This window comes from Rhinopithecus bieti, unplaced genomic scaffold (genome assembly GCF_001698545.2).
Source record: "Rhinopithecus bieti isolate Rb0 unplaced genomic scaffold, ASM169854v2 scaffold_4908, whole genome shotgun sequence".
Lineage (NCBI taxonomy): Eukaryota > Metazoa > Chordata > Mammalia > Primates > Cercopithecidae > Rhinopithecus > Rhinopithecus bieti.
This window is the reverse complement of record NW_016804541.1, coordinates 1,307,851-1,326,523: the sequence shown is the minus strand read 5'-3', so window position 1 is coordinate 1,326,523 and position 18,673 is coordinate 1,307,851. Positions and strand designations below refer to the sequence as shown.

General features: G+C 33.4%; 1 protein-coding gene across 1 annotated transcript in view; it reads right to left on the bottom strand.

The window, feature by feature from the left end:
• VPS13C (vacuolar protein sorting 13 homolog C) overlaps positions 1-18,673 on the bottom strand; it is a 194,867-nt gene that overhangs the window by 159,785 nt on the left and 16,409 nt on the right. Inside the window, 6 exon segments of the mRNA XM_017869045.1 lie at positions 3,639-3,701; positions 7,651-7,652; positions 8,674-8,754; positions 8,756-8,771; positions 10,505-10,600; positions 16,833-16,875. Coding sequence (XP_017724534.1) covers positions 3,639-3,701; positions 7,651-7,652; positions 8,674-8,754; positions 8,756-8,771; positions 10,505-10,600; positions 16,833-16,875 — 301 coding nt within the window.

Genomic DNA, 18,673 nt, shown 5'->3' with positions numbered 1-18,673 from the left:
CCCTGTCCTGTTCTATCTCCTGCTGTGCATCCTTGCACTGGATACTACATAAATAATACTTATACTTTCCCAAACAAGCCACATTTTCTAATGCCTAATGCCTCTACACATGTAATTCTGTGAACTTGTGTCACCCTCCCTGAAGTTCTTCACCAGGCGAACTCCTAGGCAGCTTTTAAATCTCAGGTCCAGCACTACTGCCTGTGTAAAGCCTTCTTAAACTACTCCAAGTAGCCCCAGAGCCTGTACCTTACAGAGAATTGCATTAAACAGTGATTATACCATATTTGAAGTGTTTGCTCAATTGTCTTGCCATCAGACAGGAGACTTCATTAGGTCAGAAATTATCCTATATCTGGGCACAAAGCATACAATACTTATCTGTTCAAATGAATTTTAAAAATCCAGATCCAACTAAATTAATGTTATATATAGTTGAGAGAATATATGTGCAATTGAGCTTGAAACTTTTAATTTGTTCTTCCTTGATTTTTAAAAGCAAATTGTTCTGCCACTACAAAAATTAAGAAACAAATCCTGGACTACAAAAAATAAAACCCTCAGTTTCAAGAAGAAAACATTTAATAAGTAATGTAACACAATCAGGATAGTGCTATACCAATAATTCTTGCCACTGTGAACGTCTGACTCTGTTCTATTCATAAATCAAACATATATAAAAAGAATGAGTTCTCAAAGAAATACCATTTGAAAAGAAACAAGTAAGAAAGCCAGACTGGCCCTGAAAACCATTTCACTTGGCTAGAACAGCTTTCAAAGACAGACTCAGCTGCCTCGGTTTAAATTCTCTTCTTACCTGACCAATTATCTTTCTGGTTTCATATTTGTTCTAGCCCCATGTTCTGTCTTTCATCTCAGTGGCAGATACATCATGTTTAAACCTCTTTAAACAGTTTAAATCTACTCTTAGTGCTATATAGCTCTTTAGAGAAAGTTTCTAATTAATCCAATAAAAAATAAATCGATGGTTCTCAATCACAAACTAAAGCAGTTCTCAAAGACTTTGGTTTCACAACCCATTTAACATTTACAACTTGAGGACTCTAAAGAACTTCTGATTTATGTGAGTTATAACTACTGACATTTGCCATATTATAAATAAAAACTGAAAAAATTATGAATTCATTTAAAAATAATAAGCCATTACATAACATATAGTTATAACAATAGCTATATTTTAAACAAAAGTTGTAGTGAGAAAAGTCGCATGGTTTTACATTCTTACAAATCTCTTTAACGTCTCAATTAGTAGAAGACAGTTGGATTAGCATATCTGCTTCTGCCTTCAACCTGTTGAGATACCTTGTTTTAATTGAAGTACATGATGAAAATCTGATCTCACTATAGATATACAATTGGAAAAGGGGGGAGCATTTTCATTGCCTTTTCATGAAATTATAGGTATTATATCAAAGTCAACAAGTGGAGGTTTCTTAAAGATAGTTGCATCGTGGAATCTGAAACCCTATCAATGAATTTTTCATACAAATTAAAATCAATTAGTCCATCTTGCACTTTAAATGAACCCTTTAGACATGTATGTCTTTTATCATCCATTGGAAATATTGCTTTATTGAATTATGCAAATCTTCCAAATGTCAAGTCATTTTATTATTTAATATCAAAACTCACATCTGTTAATATTACCACCAATCTCATCAGAAAAGTCTTAAAGTACTACTGGGAAGCTGTTGATCTCAAAGTGACAAATACAAGTTTTCCAAAATTCTACTCAAGAGTTCAAATTTTATCATTGGCAACAAGTATTGCCGGTTGCTTTTCCTTGAAGTGGTTTTGTTGAAGTGTCTACCAAACAACCAAATCTGAATAATGATAGTCTGTGATTCTTCCTAGTAAAAATGGTTTTCCAGAAAAAAGCAACTAGCTCAGCTCACAACTTAAACGTCTGCACAAGTACTTTTCTTGAAACAATCACCCTACTTCAGTATGCAGAAATGCTGCAGGTATACTTTCTCGGCTGTTGCACAAAATATTAAAGAGACATGCTCAAGGGTTGAAGTTCATTAAAATTTAAAACTTCCTACTTCATCAAGGGAATTCTTAAGTAAAAACTGGCAATTTTTTTGTTTCATTTTGCTTACTGTGAGTGCATGGTAGTGAAGAACACAGTGACTACTACTACAGTCTGGTGCCACCGCCTTGAATCATGCTAAGGCAGCCAGCTTTTCCTACCCACCATTGCTTTTGCACCAGCAATGTAAATGTCAACAAAAGGAAAAATCAAATAATGCTTAGTATTATTATGAAAATCATTTTGACTTTTTGAGAACCAATGATTTAGAATAAAACAAAAACAAGAAGTAACATCAAATGAGGAAATAATATACACTCAGAAACTGAAAGGAGGAAATGATCATGAAACACACGTTAAGTCCTAGCCAGTTGAATGACGATATCATCAACATAATAAACTATTCTCATTTCAGAAGCACCAACATTCTGGAACTCATTTTTTATCTACACTAATGTACCTTTTAAAAAAAACTGAATCAATGATGTTTTCTTTTATAGTGACAGCTGTTATAGTCTGCTGTTTTTAATAATGCTGTCCAGACTACAGTAAGTTGGCTTGATTATAACCTACAAAATTGGACAGTGAGCCATGAGTATCTCCATGCTATCTTTTATATTAAGCAAGGTAACTAGAAGACAAATTAACACAAGCACACTTACAAAAGGAGTAGGTTTATTAGAACGGAAACTACTTTCAGGGTAATTTCACCTAATGCTGTGAAATCCGTCATGAAAATTTCTCTACCATTGGTCACATGAATCAACATATTAAAGTTCCCAGCTACAGAGATAATTCTAACATGATGCTTATTGTTTATAAATTTCAAGATACAGACCCAATTGCCATTTAATGAAAACAAATTTAAGTGTGATTGAGTGAATATAACAAGCTCTTGAAGTATGATATAAAACATAAAGTTTAACAAATCAGATTATGTAAAATACTAAAGAGTATTATTTCAATGTATTTGGTATATTTCCTAGTATATAAAAGAATCATTATTATAAATCCTAATACAAACAGTAAGCCTTTAATTTGCCTTTTGAGAAGCTTGAAATTTCAATATGCTGTACAGGACAGTAGTCTAGAGGTACCTCCAGAGCTACAACAGAGGTGAAACAAATCAAAGCTCAGAGGAACATCTCCTGTCAAGGTTCTGAATTCAAAAGAAAAAATCCACTTTATTGCTTTTTACATTCCAAAACCACCACTATCAGAGAGGAACTGCTTAATTCAGAAACTAATGAGCTCTAGAACTAAAGTCAAAAGGGTAACCCAAATCTGAAAGTTATCTGTAGATCATCCTCTAAGCTTCGTAAGAACAGTGAATCATGTTTGTTTACCCTACAAACATCCAGCATCATCCAGCACAGTGATTGCCACAAGAAGACACTCAAATATTTAGTGAATGAATAAATGACTACAGGTGAGGAAAAGGAAATAATGGTAAAGGGGGAAAACACAAATTACATTTCCATATTTTCTAAAAGGATGGCATGCCATCAAATGGACTCTACCAAAAGTACAAGCATACACAAGAATATGTTTATATAGTTGAATATAATTAATCATGCATACCCACCAGGCTTGATGTCCTTGTAAACAAAGTTTTCCAAGCCATATATGAACTCCCCTGAATGTGTGCCTGCATCCACATGGCAGCAATAACCAAAATGTAAAGCAATTTAAAGACACCTTTAATTTCACATGTAAAATAAACCTAAATTTAATTTCAAATAATTAGAAATCATGTAACGGGATAATTAAAATTTGGTGACACCAAAACTATTTCTAAGGAAATATTCACAGTGACACCATTTTCGTTCTTTCAACACACAAACTTCTTAAGAATTAAAATTATAGTAATCATTTCAAATTATGTGAGGTAGGTAAATATCAATTACAGCTAATGGTTCACTGAAATTTTTGACAAGTTTTCAAACAGTGCAAAGTCTGCTATTTTGTTCTCTTTTGCATGCCATTTTGCTCATTTTCAGAATAAAATATTACTGTGACACTTCACACTAATTTTAGAGTCGGCTGAAATGACCTCATCTTACTTTAGCGTGATCTGGTCCCTTTAGATACACTGTCTGAATCCTTTATATCCATTCTCATTAATGATGGCTAGATAGCATCTTCCACTTCGCTCTCCAAATCCAGTCTATTCTAGATAACACTGCAAGTTTAACTTTCTTAAATCATAGCTCTAATCATGTCATTCCTTGGACTCTTAAAGAAAGAAAAAGGAATACTTACTCCCCGGCTGGCTATAGATCAAAGTTCACATTGTACAGGGTTAAGAATACAAGATCTAGAGCCAGACTGGGTCCAAATTCTAGCTCTACTATTTTCTAACTGTGTGACCTAGAACAAGTTATTTAACTTTCACTTAATTCATATAAAGTATTTTGAAGAGTCACTGGTGAATAGTAAATGCTCAATAAACGTCAGCTACTTTCACTGTCACTACCATTAACATCATCAGAGCATGCAAATCTCTTAAAATTGACCTAAACTTAGCTTTCCAACCCTACATCCAACTACTCTCTATCAGACTCCCAAACTGTTAGCTGATCCCACAGAGGCTCTATGATTCCCACCTTCACTGTCTCCTCTACCTATGCCTTCTCTTCTTTCTGCAGATCCATCCTTTAAATCCAGTTGAAATATACACCTTCACAGTGTCTACCCTGATCTCTTTGGCCGAATATGACATGTTCTTTCTGAACTCCCATAAAACTGTCTGTACCTCCTTGATGGGACTCAACACTTTCTCTTGCTTATTATTATGCAAATTTCTTATTTGCCCAATTAAAATGTAAGGTCTTTGACAGGAGGGTCCAAGGAGTCTCTAATTTTTCTTCTTCCAACAATGTGCAGACTGGCATCAGACTTTTTTCAAAAGAGCCTGGAAGCTAGAAAACATTGCCTTCAAAATTCTAATATTTAACCTAGCATTCCAACCCCAGACAAAGCAAACAAGTGTAGAAGTAAAACACAAAGACATTCAGCCTTGAAAGAATTTTCGAAATTATATCCAGTGCATCCATTCTTAAAAGCTTCTAGATGTACTCTAGGAAACTCTAGGAAAACAAATGAGTAAACTAAGGAAGCAAAAAAGGCAAAGGGCCCAGGAAACATGGAATTAAATATAGACGAGCAATTAAGACCAGTCCTAAGATGACAACTGTGCAGCTGGTCTAAAAAACGATCAGTTCAGAGGGGGAACTCCAAGAGACAACAGGGTGGTAGAGAGTACCAACAGATGGGTTTACACGATTGGAAAACACTATCAATACTCATATAGCAGACAAATTTCATGTAGCATGTGAAACAGAATGAAAGATAAATTTACATAGAAGACTAAGCAAATAAGAAAGCAGCATTTACAAATTCAAGAAAAACAAAAGGTTGTATAAGAAAGAAAATACAGTCGTAGTACACTGATATGATTTGGCTATCGGTCCCCTCCAAATTTCATGTTCAAATGTGATTCCCAGTGTTGGAGGTGGGGCCTGACATGAAGTGACTGGATCATGGGGGTGGGTCCATGCCTGCTTCCACTTCACCTTCTGCCATGACTGAAAGCTTCCTGAGACCCTCACCAGCAGCAAGTGCTGGCATCATGCTTCCTATACAGCCTACAGAACTGTGAGCCAATTGAAACTGTTTTCTTCATAAATTATCCAGTCTCAGGTATCCCTTTATAGCAATGCAAAAACTGCCTAACACATACATCATCTGACCTGCACAGTGAAAAATAATCGCATTGTCATAGTAATCTAAGTAGTGACTAGTAAATGGCCAAAAATTACGATGTATCCATATTATGAGAAAATGGGAAGGAGAATTCAGGGTGCAAGGAGATAGCAAGAGAAGTATACTCCTGTACTACCATAACAGGAAGTCCTAGATAATGCCCTATATTAATGAACTAGATTAATGACACAATGTTAACATTGGTAAAAACTATTACTAACTCAAAGGAGTTGGTGTGGAGAGTAGCAAAGGATGAAACAAGGGACTGCCATTTTTTATTGTGTCCTTTTCGCAAAACTATTGATTTTCAAGTGTGTGTACATATTATTTTGATAAAATCCAACACCTTAAGTACAGAATCTAGCATTTGCGAATCTTTTGGCCTTACTAGGAATTTAATCTTTCTCTTTATGATAGCCTTCCAGAAAAATAAACTCACTCCAATGAAATAAAAGGATAAAATATCAGAGTTTATTTTACATTTAAGCAAATTTTCTAGAAATGAACTCATAGTTTTATTTCAATTTTATTCCTATATGATAGTGGGAAATGGTATATTTTACCAAATAAAACAAGCTAAGTCAAAATCCTTTTTATGAGCAGATTAGCAAGATAATTTTGTTTTCATTTTTATCATCTGCTGCTTAGAGTTGAATCATCACCTCTCCTTCCCTCTCTGAGTCCCTATACATGTGCAATGGTGTTTTTGTGCTTTTAATATCAATAAACAAGTAGAAAAATAAAGTATAAATAATAACTATTAATAATGGTAAAATGTGAAATATATAAAGGTCAGGGTTGTCCTCTATCATTCATATGAATAATATTATTTGAAGATATGACTCATATCCATAGAAATGAGAAAAGAATACTGCAACATTATTAAATGTGTTTCTTAACAGTTAAGAAAGAAAATTTAAATATACTTCCCAATTCCTGAATTCATCTTTTAGTCTCAAAACTTTTTTTGACAAATATAACATGTTAAAACTGAGTGTTAAAAGTTTTACTTTTTGAATTTTAATTCTATATGAAAAAAACTTAAATTTTATCATCCAAGCTACAATGTCATTACTATATACAGCATACGCCTAACAGTTCTATTTATACAAAATTAATACTACAGATGTACATCCTTTATATCAAACCATTCATAATAGCCTCTTTGTCAGACCCAAATGTCTGTTTTCTCAGCACTGAAGACCCAGGAGTCAAAATTTCCTAAGTCTGAGTACAAAATGTGTGCATAATAATCACATTACCAATTAAACAGTCAATCATGAAAACAAACGAGACTACATACCACGCCTTTTCTTACAGGTGACTGAAAACACTAAAATATTTTTTAAACAAATACAAGCTATGCTCCATCTTTAAAAAAGGAGGAATTTAAGATCTGTTTCTAAATAATATATGTAACATTATGTAATTGTAAATGATAAATGCGTAATTATATGTTATATCAATATATCTAAGTATACATCAATATATACCTAATGATGAATATACGTATGTTAATATCCTAATCGGAATAGTTTCAAGAAAAAAATGAAATTCTAGTGCTCCAGTCTTCATTTTTATAGGACTACTTTTACATATATTAGCCAAAACTGAATACAAAGAAAAAAATCACACTTAATTGTCATGAAACAAAACCATTCTCAGTTTGCTTTTTTGCCATGCAAAAGTAATACAAATAAAGAAAACTGCTTTTCCTAAAAATATAGATACTTAAGCTTCAGCAGGAAGACAAAATAAGCCTTATGCTGGTGAAAATAAGGGATAAAATGTTGAGCGCTTTTAGAAAATTTCTTCCATTCACTAACGGTAACCTCTGTATTTTTAAATTTTTAAATAGTTTAGTAACTTTTAATAAAAGAATCAATACTTCTGCATAAGAAAAAAATACTTGGAGCAAGAATTTAAAACTTTGATTAAAAACTTTGAGGAACAAGCTATTTTTAAAAAAGATTTCTAATTGATTCAATTAAATGACAACAGCTTAAGCTAGGAAAAGAAATCTTATTATATCTAAATATAATTAACATCATTTCTAACTCAATATTTGCTTTATCTTTCGAGAGAGATCATCTTCATCATAAAAATACATACACATGCCACCAAACAACACAAAAATTATATAAAATGCTAATAACTCATAAATCCTAATCAGCAATTGCTAACTGACTTAAAAGAGATAAACATTAAATGTCTGGAAAAGTCCTTCAATTCATCACTCTATAGACTACTCTTTTTCATCATATCCTTGTTCTTGCTCTATAAACCAAATCAAAGTCATCAGATTTATTTTAGATAAAACAAAATGTAAACGTAAGACAAGATGTTAAATTGTTAAAACCTGAAGAATCAAGTTTTGTTTTGTTTTGTTTTGTTTTGTCTTTAATATCCTGTACAACGTGAAGGGAGATAGCTAGGACTAGAATTACAGCAGCATTTCCTCTAAACATAATTTCACTATAGCATTATGCTTAACCTCATTATCCAGCAAGAACACAGGTAAACATGCACACAAAGAAACTGTTAACATTTGCCCAAAATAAACAGACGTGCAAATACAGAAAATTTGGAAAGTCTCCTAAAGTAGCACAATAAAAATGACTAATTAAGAAAAGTGGAAAAATCAAATTAGCAACATGATAAAACACTTACAGAAAAAAGGCAATTACTTTTTCCTAAAAGTGAGCCATGAAAATATAACCAATATTTTGAGATTTAAAAAAAATTATTTCTTTAGAACTTCAACTTATGAAGGCTTATGAAAGCATCTTCTTTAAAGGGTATTAAATATATCTAAAATACAGGTATGTCTAAGTTTATCTCAAACAAACTTTTACCTTTTCTGCTGCTTTTGAAGGGCTTCTTCAATTCGGGATAGCTCTTTCTGTTTAACATCCTGCAAGGATTTTCTTCTTTTCAGCATCATACTTAATACCTAAAATATATAGTCAATTCACACAAAATAAATGGAATTCATAAATAAACAAATGGAAAAGTTCAGCCGCATTATGATTATGTAAGTATGTAATCTTGCTGCAATACAAAATACTTTCACATTTTAGTTTTATGAAATGTTTAAACATAAATTATTCCATTCACTTACAAAAAACTTAAATACAAAAGGAGGAGGGAGGAAAAGAAATTACAGGTAGAAAGACAGGTAGGAAAAAGAGAGAGAGGAGAAGGGTGAGAACAAAGATAAGAAGTAAAACAGAAGGAAGACAGAAAGTACACCAGAATATTGCTCTGTCAGTGGTAAATTTTGAGTAACTACAAAATAATTTAATATCCAATACTACCTGGGATCAATATAGATTGATTTTTTTAAACTTTCAGAAAGTAATTCAGAATATGCATCAACAATCATAAAATATATAAGACCTTTTTATCTAGTAATGTCATTTCTGATTATGCAATCTAAAGAAATAACACAAAAGAATAAAAAAGATCTATAATGATGTATTTATAGTATTGACTACAATGACACATTTATACTACTGACTACAGTATTTACTAGTATTTTTAGTATTAACTATAAAGCAAAAAATAGTAGGTAGCCCACAACAGAATACCATAAAGCCTTTCAAAACTGTCACTGTCACCATGAAAACTGTGAAACATATCAAAAATGTATATAATAAAAGGCCAAGTCAATGTTGTATATATAATGTGGTAACAGCTACTGAAAATCGGGTATGCATAAGCTAAAGACTGAAGAGCAAAATGTAAAAATAAAAATTTTATTTATACAATGGTTGAGCAATTGTACGTTCTTAATTTTTCCCTAAAACATCCAAACTTTTCTTAACATTAAATTGTTACTATAAATGAAAAAATAACAATAAAGATATTAAACATCACTACTTTAAAACATTAAAATTAAAATACTATCATTTCTAAGGAAAAAATTACCAATTTTACACATTTTTGAGAGAACATTCACTCAAAATCAGAAGCAACAAAATAGGAAAAAAAATAAATTTTGAATCTTGAAATCTGGAGATTAACACATCAGGATATTTTTAAAGATTTATTTAGGCCGGGCGCGGTGGCTCACGCCTGTAACCCCAGCACTTTGGGAGGCCGAGACGGGCAGATCACGAGGTCAGGAGATCGAGACCATCCTGGCTAACACGGTGAAACCCCGTCTCTACTAGAAATACAAAAAAAAAAAAATTAGCGGGGCGTAGGGGCGGGCGCCTGTAGTCCCAGCTACACGGGAGGCTGAGGCAGGAGAATGACGTGAACCCGAGGGGCGGAGCTTGCAGTGAGCCGAGATTGCGCCACTGTACTCCAGCCTGGGCCACAGAGCAAGACTCCGTCTCAAAAAAAAAAAAAAAAAAGATTTATTTTACTTCATTTATTATCAGTAAATCTGCCTAATGCAGCTCAACAGGAAGCCTTAGTTGCAAAACAAGTACTCATAGAAAATAGAATAAATTGCAAAAATGAATTAAATTTTCAACAACAAAACTACTTTATACACAAATGTGGTAAGATATATGTGCATACATATATAAAATGTATGCATATATGTGCATCTATGTATGATTCATTTATTTAAATTACCTTCTATCTTAATAAATACATGTATTAAAATACTTAACTCAGGTAACAATTTAATTTCAATGTGATGTTACTGAATGGTTATAACCTAAAATAACGTACTTGCTCCAGGGACAACAAGCAGGTATAATCCTTCTAGAGTCGCAACAACTGCTTCTCCATAAAGGTTTTTCCAAGGAATCTTCAAAGTTAATTTATCTAAAGAAACATAATTTCAACCTTAAATTCTTATTTGACTGCTCAAGAAGACATAAATTTCTCACTTTCCATTAAGAGAAAAAGCATAAAAAACTCTTCATGCATATAGTATGTATATCACTCAGAAAAAAAGAAAAAACTCCAACACTAAAGTTTACAAAGGTCTTTTCCACATAATATTACTATTAAGTGAATATTCACATTGTAATTTCTATTTTCAATATAAAATATTTTGATAACCATTATCCATTTAATATTCAAAACTGTAAAATGAATAAGTCAGCTATTATTTCAATCCTGAAAAAAGCACAGTCGGCCCTAGATAAGTAAAATTAATTGCTTAAGTCTATCTAGTGAGTTAAGCAGTGATGAGATTATTAGTAAGGATGCTGAACCAGATTTGGTGCACAACAACAGTTGATAGTCTTAATATTGCACATGCTCTTCTATCCACATCAACAAATAAATCTTTACACATCAACAGTAAAATAATATCTGCACAAGCTACCAGGAATTGAAGCAGTAACACAGAGAAGAGATGCAAAGGAACTTTGTGAAAATGGAATTTTGACAGCATACCAAATTGTCACAACAGGAAGAGGCTAGCTCTAAAGGCAAGGCATACTGTATTATGAATAGTGTTATGAGTCACAGGCAACTCAGACCAGTTATATTCCAAATATCTGCTTATAAATCACTTAGAAGACAGAACTCCAAGTTCTCTCTTGGAAACAATGGTATTCATGTCAGGTCCTCCTGAGGTGAGCCCACAAAAACTTTCACTCATGACACAGATGAACTATGGCCCTAATATTACTGTCCCAAGTTTGGGGTTTTATGGGGGAAAAGCCAGTTCAGGGCAGACAAGAGAAGACCAAAGGGACATGCTCTCAGTTAAATTTTGAAACAAGCAAAACCTATCAAATCTTTCCATGTTTCTTTCCCTAATCTCTAGTATTCCCTCTTTCCAGGTCTCCAGGCAGCAAAATGTCCCCAATCTGCCTTACTATAGCAATTCTATCCAAACCTTTCCTACACATAAGTTTTACATGTTCCAAAATAAAATACCTTCCTTCATCATAATTTTTAAAATTATATTTAAAATCTATAGATCTCTCAGAGATACTAATCAAGATTTTCAGAAGAAAAGAATTTGATTCAACTAAATCATGCTTGTATGTGAGTAATTAAGTCGCTTACACCACCAGAATCACTGGTGGTTTTCATGTAAAATCATTTTAAATGAAAATGCTCAAAGTTCAAAGAACTGAAAAACAGTATAACAAACTAAAGAGAAAATAAAATAATGCAATGTAAGACAGAATATTTGAGGTCACCTAGATGGATATGTAGGAAAAGCCAGTTTTGCCAGGTATCTATTTCCAAGGTTAAAATATCAAATGATTTCTCCATTTAGATTTTCACTTCTCTTCAGCTTGTAAACCTGCTGAGTTTCTTAAATGGCTTGCATGTCAAGGGAAGTCTACAACGTTCTGGGTCATTTCTAAGTCCAATGATTTTATATTTACAATGGGTACTGTTACATTTGTAATTATCCCAAAATCTCCTAACAAAATTTATTTGATTGCCTTCTTGGTGAGCATAAGATTGAAAAAGTGGGAAATGTCCTTTTAACTAGCACACCAGAAAGGGACTGTCTGTTCCCTAAACCTTTTCTTCTATACATTTATACTCATTATCCCCCCAGCTCTCATAAACGTCCTAGAATTGAGTTTTTTATATATTACCCCCTCCTATTACAGATCAGGAAACTTTTAAATGTTTTAAATTTTAAGAAAAGGGTAACTCAAGGACACCCACAAGTATGTCTAACTCTTAGAAAAACAAATCACCTTGAGCTTCATTAAGCCACACTGACCCTACAGGTTAGGTATAATATTTTAACCTAAGGAGAAATTTAACAACTAATATAAATGCTCTGTAAACCAAAAAAAAGATAGTTATAAAGACAATATACTTTGCATACTTATTTGTAAAGGATCTCTCATTAACTCACTGGGTAACACTGAAGGAAGCCATTAAATCTTTGTGTACTTTAAAAGCAAAAAGAACAAATTCTGAACCAATAGAAATCCTCCTCCAAAATATAAATCTAGTTGTAAGAATATAATAAGTAATGCAAAATTTCTTTAGTCAGCTATAATTCATCTAAGACGCTGGAAATACAATTTTCATCTATGTTCTAATTTTAGATGTCTATAACTTCCTTGAAGACAAAGATATCACCTTCATCCTTGCATCTCTCACAGCACTTGCATAGTCTTGTACATAACATGTGCATAAATATTTCAAAAGTAAAATAATAAATGAATGGCTACAACTTCTATATTCTAGGATTTCAGTTAAGCATATAGGGCCACAATACTTCTAGAGCACTGCTACACATCACCACCACATTCAGAGCTATTTAACAAACAAAAAAGATGACACATGCCTAAACATGCTTTTCATCTAAGAAAATTTATCCTGTTTTAAGAGACAAAAACATAAAAATATTCTTATATATTAAAAGGAAACATATATGTCATATAAAATGACCCAAACAGAATTATCCAAACAATTGCTAAGAGATGCTAGAGTAGTGAAAGACAAAGCCTTCCTATAATACAGAATATTGAATAAAGAATAAAAGTGATATGGTGTAATAGCAGGGTGATGAAGCTGGGAGAAAGGATGTAGCATAAGTAAAATTATAAGAGTAAGTCATTTTGGGTTGTAATTTATATATTTTTTAAAGTAAATCCTAAACATAAAACCTGAAACTATAAAATTCCTAGAGGAAAAACTCATCTGGACATCAGCCTAAGCAAAGAATTTATGACAAAGACCCTAAAAGCAAATGCAAGAAAAACAAAATTAAACAAGTGGGACTTAACTAAGAAGCTTCTAGGCCAAGCGTACTGACTCACACCCGTAATCCCAGCATTTTAGGGGGCCAAGGCGGGTAGATCAGTTGAGCCAAGGAGTTCAAGAATGGCACGGGCAACATGATGAAACCCTATCTCTACAAAAAACACAAATGTGAGCCAAGCATGGTGACACACCCGTCGTTTCAGCAACTTGGGAGGCAGAGGTGGGAGCATCCCTTGAGCCCAGGAAGTTGAGGCTGCAGTAAGCCATGACTGTGCCACTACATTCCAGGCTGGGCAACACAGCAAGACTTTGTCTCTAAATTAATTAATTAATTAATTTTTAAAAAGTAAATATAAAAATCATCTGCACAGCAAAAGAAATAATCAACACAGTAAACAGACAACCTATAGAAAGGTAGAAAATATTTGCAAATTATGCTTCCAACAAAGGACAAATATCCAGAATCTACAAGGAACTCAAACAACTGAACAAGAAGAAAACAACCCCATTAAAAACAGCAAAGTACATAAACAAACATTTCTCAAAAGAAGAAATACAAGCAGCCAACAAACACATGAAAAAATGTTCAACATAACAAATTATCAGAGAAATACAAATTTAAACCACACTGAGATACTATCTTACACCAGCTAGAAAGGTTATTATTAAAAAACCAAAAAATAACAGATATTGACATGGATACAGAGGAAAGGGACCAGTTGTGTACTGTTGGTGAAAATGTAGACTGGTTTAACCTCTAAGGAAAACAGTATGGAGATATCTCAATGAACTAAAAATAGAAACAGCAATCCCACTACTGAGTACCCAAAAGAAAATAAATCATTATATAAAAAGACACCTGCACTCATATGTTTATAACAGCACTATCCACAATAGCAAAGTCACGCAACCAACCTAAGTGTCCATTAACAATTGACTGGATAAAGAAAATGTGATACATATATACCATGGAATAGTATGCAACCATAAAAAAAGAATGAAATCATGTCCCCTACAGCAAGATGGATGAAGTTGGAGGCCATTATCTTAAGTAAATCAAGTCAAAGGTGGAAAATCTAATATTGCATGTTCTCACTTGTAAGTTGGAGCTAAGCAATGGGTACACACAGACATAAAGATGCATAGTGGCCTTTGCAGTACACTGAGCTCCACAGAGACACTGCCAGGGCAAGCAAGAGACAGGAATTAATAACCAGAACATATAAGGAACTCAAACAACTCTATAGGAAAAAAATCTAATAATCTGATTTAAAAATGGGCAAAAGATCTGAATAGACATTTCTCAAAAGAAGACATACAAATGGCAAACAGGTATATGAAAAGGTGCTCAACATCACATCATCAGAGAAACGTAAATCAAAACTATAATGAGATACCATCTCAACTCAGTAAAAACGGCTTCAATCCAAAAGATAGACAATAACAAATGCTAGTGAGGATGTGGAGAAAAGGAAGACCTTGTACACTGTTGGTGGGAATGTAAATTATTACGGCCACTATGAAGAACAATTTGGGGGTTCCTCAAAAAACTAAAAATAGAACTACCAGCCAAGCGCGGTGGCTCATGCCTGTAATCCCAGCACTTTGGGAGGCCAAGGCAGGCAGATCACAAGGTCAGGAGATCGAGACCATCCAAACACAGTGAAACCCCATCTCTACTAAAAATACAAAAAAGTAGTCAGGCATGGTGGCAGGCGCTTGTAGTCCCATCTACTCGGGAGGCTGAGGCAGAAGAACGGTGTGAACCCGGGAGGTGGAGCTTGCAGTGAGCCGAGATCACACCACTGCACTCCAGCCTGGGCAATACAGTGAGACTCCATCTTAAAAAAAAAAAAACAGAACTACTGTATGATCCACCAGTCCCACTGCTAGGTATACATCCAAAAGAAAGGAAATCAGTATATTGAAGAGATACCTGTACTCTCATGTTTAATGCAGCACTATTCACAATAGCCAAGATTTGGAAGCAACCTAAGTGTCCATCAATAGATGAGTGGTTAAAGAAATGTGGTACATATATACAATGGAGTACTATTCAGCCACAAAAAGGAATGAGATCCTGCCATTTGCAACAACATGGATGGAACTGGAGGTCATTATGTTAAGTGAAATAAGCCAGGCACAAACAGACAAACTTCACATGTTCTCACTTCCTTGTGGGAACTAAAAATTAAAACAACTGAACTCATGGAGACAGAGAGTAGAACAACGGTTACCAGAGGCTGGGAAGGGTAACAGGGGAGGATGGTTAATGAATATAAAAATAAAGTCAGATGAAATGAATAAGACCTAGTATTTGATGGCACAACAGGGTGACTACAGTCAACAATAATTGATTGTACATTTAAAAATAACTAAAAGAGTATTAATTAGATTATCTATAACACAAAGAAAGGATAAATACTTTGAGGTGATAGAAACCTCATTTACCCTGATGTGATTATTACACACTGCATGCCTGTATCAAAATATCTCATGTACCCCATAAATATATATACCTACTATGCATCCACAAAAATTAAAAACAAAAAAATTTAATGGAAATAATAGACACTGGGGACTCCAAAAAGGGGTAGAGATTGAAGGAAGGGGGTGAGGGTTGAAAGATTACCTGCTAGATACAAAGTTCAATATCTGAGTGACAGATGCACTACAAACCCAATCCCTACTGTCACTCAATGTATCCATGTAACAAACATACACATCAACAACCTAAATCCAAAATTTAAAAATATAAATAAATAAATAAAATAAAACCAGATAGCATGGACTAGATGGGAAGACTTTGTAGATTACATTTCCTATTGAAAAATGTATTCAACAAAGATATATATTTACTTAGAGATGGTCTTAGTGTAGGAGTTTAACTGCAAAGAGAGAGACTTTGTACTTACCAAAACATATCCTCCATACCACATTGCTGCATAATATATCAAGTGAAAATGGTTGAACAAAACATGAAGGAAATAAGCTACATTTACAGTTTATCTACTAGAGTTTGCAAAGTATACTACTTTCACATTTAAAGAAAAAGCACATAAAACTTGGAAATCTAATTTGAAAACGAAGGTATGTTTTGTGTGGTGGAACCAAAGCCTGAAGAATGCAATTGCAGTTCAAATATCCTTCCATTTTCTACCTGGTCATAAAAAAATAAGAAGTATGTACGTTTTATATAGAATATACATTAGGCTCAGAACTCTACAAGCTCTAATTAACATAAGCAAAAAAAAAATCTCTCACACTTTTAGTCAAATTTTTTTTATGTTAAATAACACAAGCAAAATAGAAAACGGAAAGGACTAAGAATAATTCAAATGAAGACTAAAGTACTTACCAATTTGGCCAGCCTTGACTTTAAAAGGAACATCCAATTCACTCTTCAGAAGAAAGAGAAAATGTAAAGGACATCTTAAATTATTAAGCCAACCCAAAAATCACTTTTGTGTGATCATTTAAATACACATCTCTAAAGAAAAAAAAAAATTTTCTACATTTGAGTAACTCATAAAAGATATGTTTTATAGCCCAAAAAAAACATTTTATAGGCCTGGTGTGGTGGCTCACACCTGTAATCCCAGCACTCGGAAAGCCGAGGCAGGTGGATCACCTGAGGTCAGGAGTTCGAAACCAGCCTGGCCAACATGGGAAAACCCCATCTCTAGCCTGGTGTGGGGTGGCAGGTGCCTGTAATCCCAGCTAATCAGGAGGCTGAAGCAGGAGAATCGCTTGAACCCAGGAGGCGGAGGTTGCAGTGAGCTGGGATCACGCCATCGCACTCCAGCCTGGGTGAGAAGACGAAACTCTGTTTCAAAAAAATAATTTATAACTTAAGCTTTGACTTTAAAAAAAGAATTCACAAGAGAAACAAAATGATAAATAGGAGAAATAGAAAAAGTTTGTAAATAACCAGGTAAACTGGTTACTTGTTTTAAGTAAACCAAATCAAATGGAAATTAAATTAAATCAAATGAATTTAAACACATGGACAATGTTTATCTGAAATTCTAGAACAGAAAAAAGAAGAGAGTCTTTTTGCATAAACTAGTTGAAAACAATACTGAACAACAGTTCTCTCTCAAATATTTAGTAAATGAATAAATTAAAAAATCTTAAAAAGAAAAGCTAGATTCCCAATGTATTATTTACAAAATTAGCATTACATTTAGATAAGTTACAGACACGTATCAACAAATAATAATAAACTTTCACCGACCTATATTCCAAACAACTAGAAAGTTCAAATAACTTTTTTTGTTCAAAGAATACTAAACAATAACTGATATCCATAATGATCATCTAAGTCTTTAGAATTATTAAAAATTAAACCAGTCAGTACAGCCTTTCTGTTAGCTGTAACTTAATATATACTAATACTATAAAAATCTGACCACCAAAATATAGGTAATAATTAACTAAAATAATCAATTTACCTGATCATCTGATTACATCTGAACCCTATGTAAACAGGAATTGAACAGAATACTATTATAACAGTTTTAGATAAAAAGTCTTTTTTAGACCAAAAAAAAAAATTCTTTGCTGCCAATAGGAGCAGCTCTGTCCTCCGGGAGGACAGGAAAGATAAATTCAAGGGAATTCGCATTATACAGGATACAAACGGCAAACTACAAAAACATGGTCTCATGCTCATTTTAATCCTCCTGAAATAATTTTCACACAAAATAAATGTAAAGAACCCATATCAAATTAAAAACTCATCAATTTGGTTTAACTGGTGAAAGAAGCTACTTTGAATTAAAAATATAAATTACAAAATAGTTTATTATATTTAATTATAACCAAAACTTGAATTAGGCTAAAACAGAGTTCAAATAATTTGTCTCCTAAGTATGTTAGATATATATCCCGTCACTACAATTCTATTTATATTGTCATAAATAGAGAAAAATAAAACCTCTATTTCAATCTATAACAACAGAATCAGAAAGTCTAAATTTTTGTTTAAAATTTTAAAAGTTGACCGGGCTCGGTGGCTCAAGTCTGTAATTCCAGCACTTTGGGAGGCCAAGACGGGCGGATCACGAGGTCAGGAGATCGAGACCATCCTGGCTAACATGGTGAAACCCCGTCTCTACTAAAAATACAAAAAACTAGCCGGGCGAGGTGGCGGATGCCTGTAGTCCCAGCTACTCGGGAGGCTGAGGCAGGAGAATG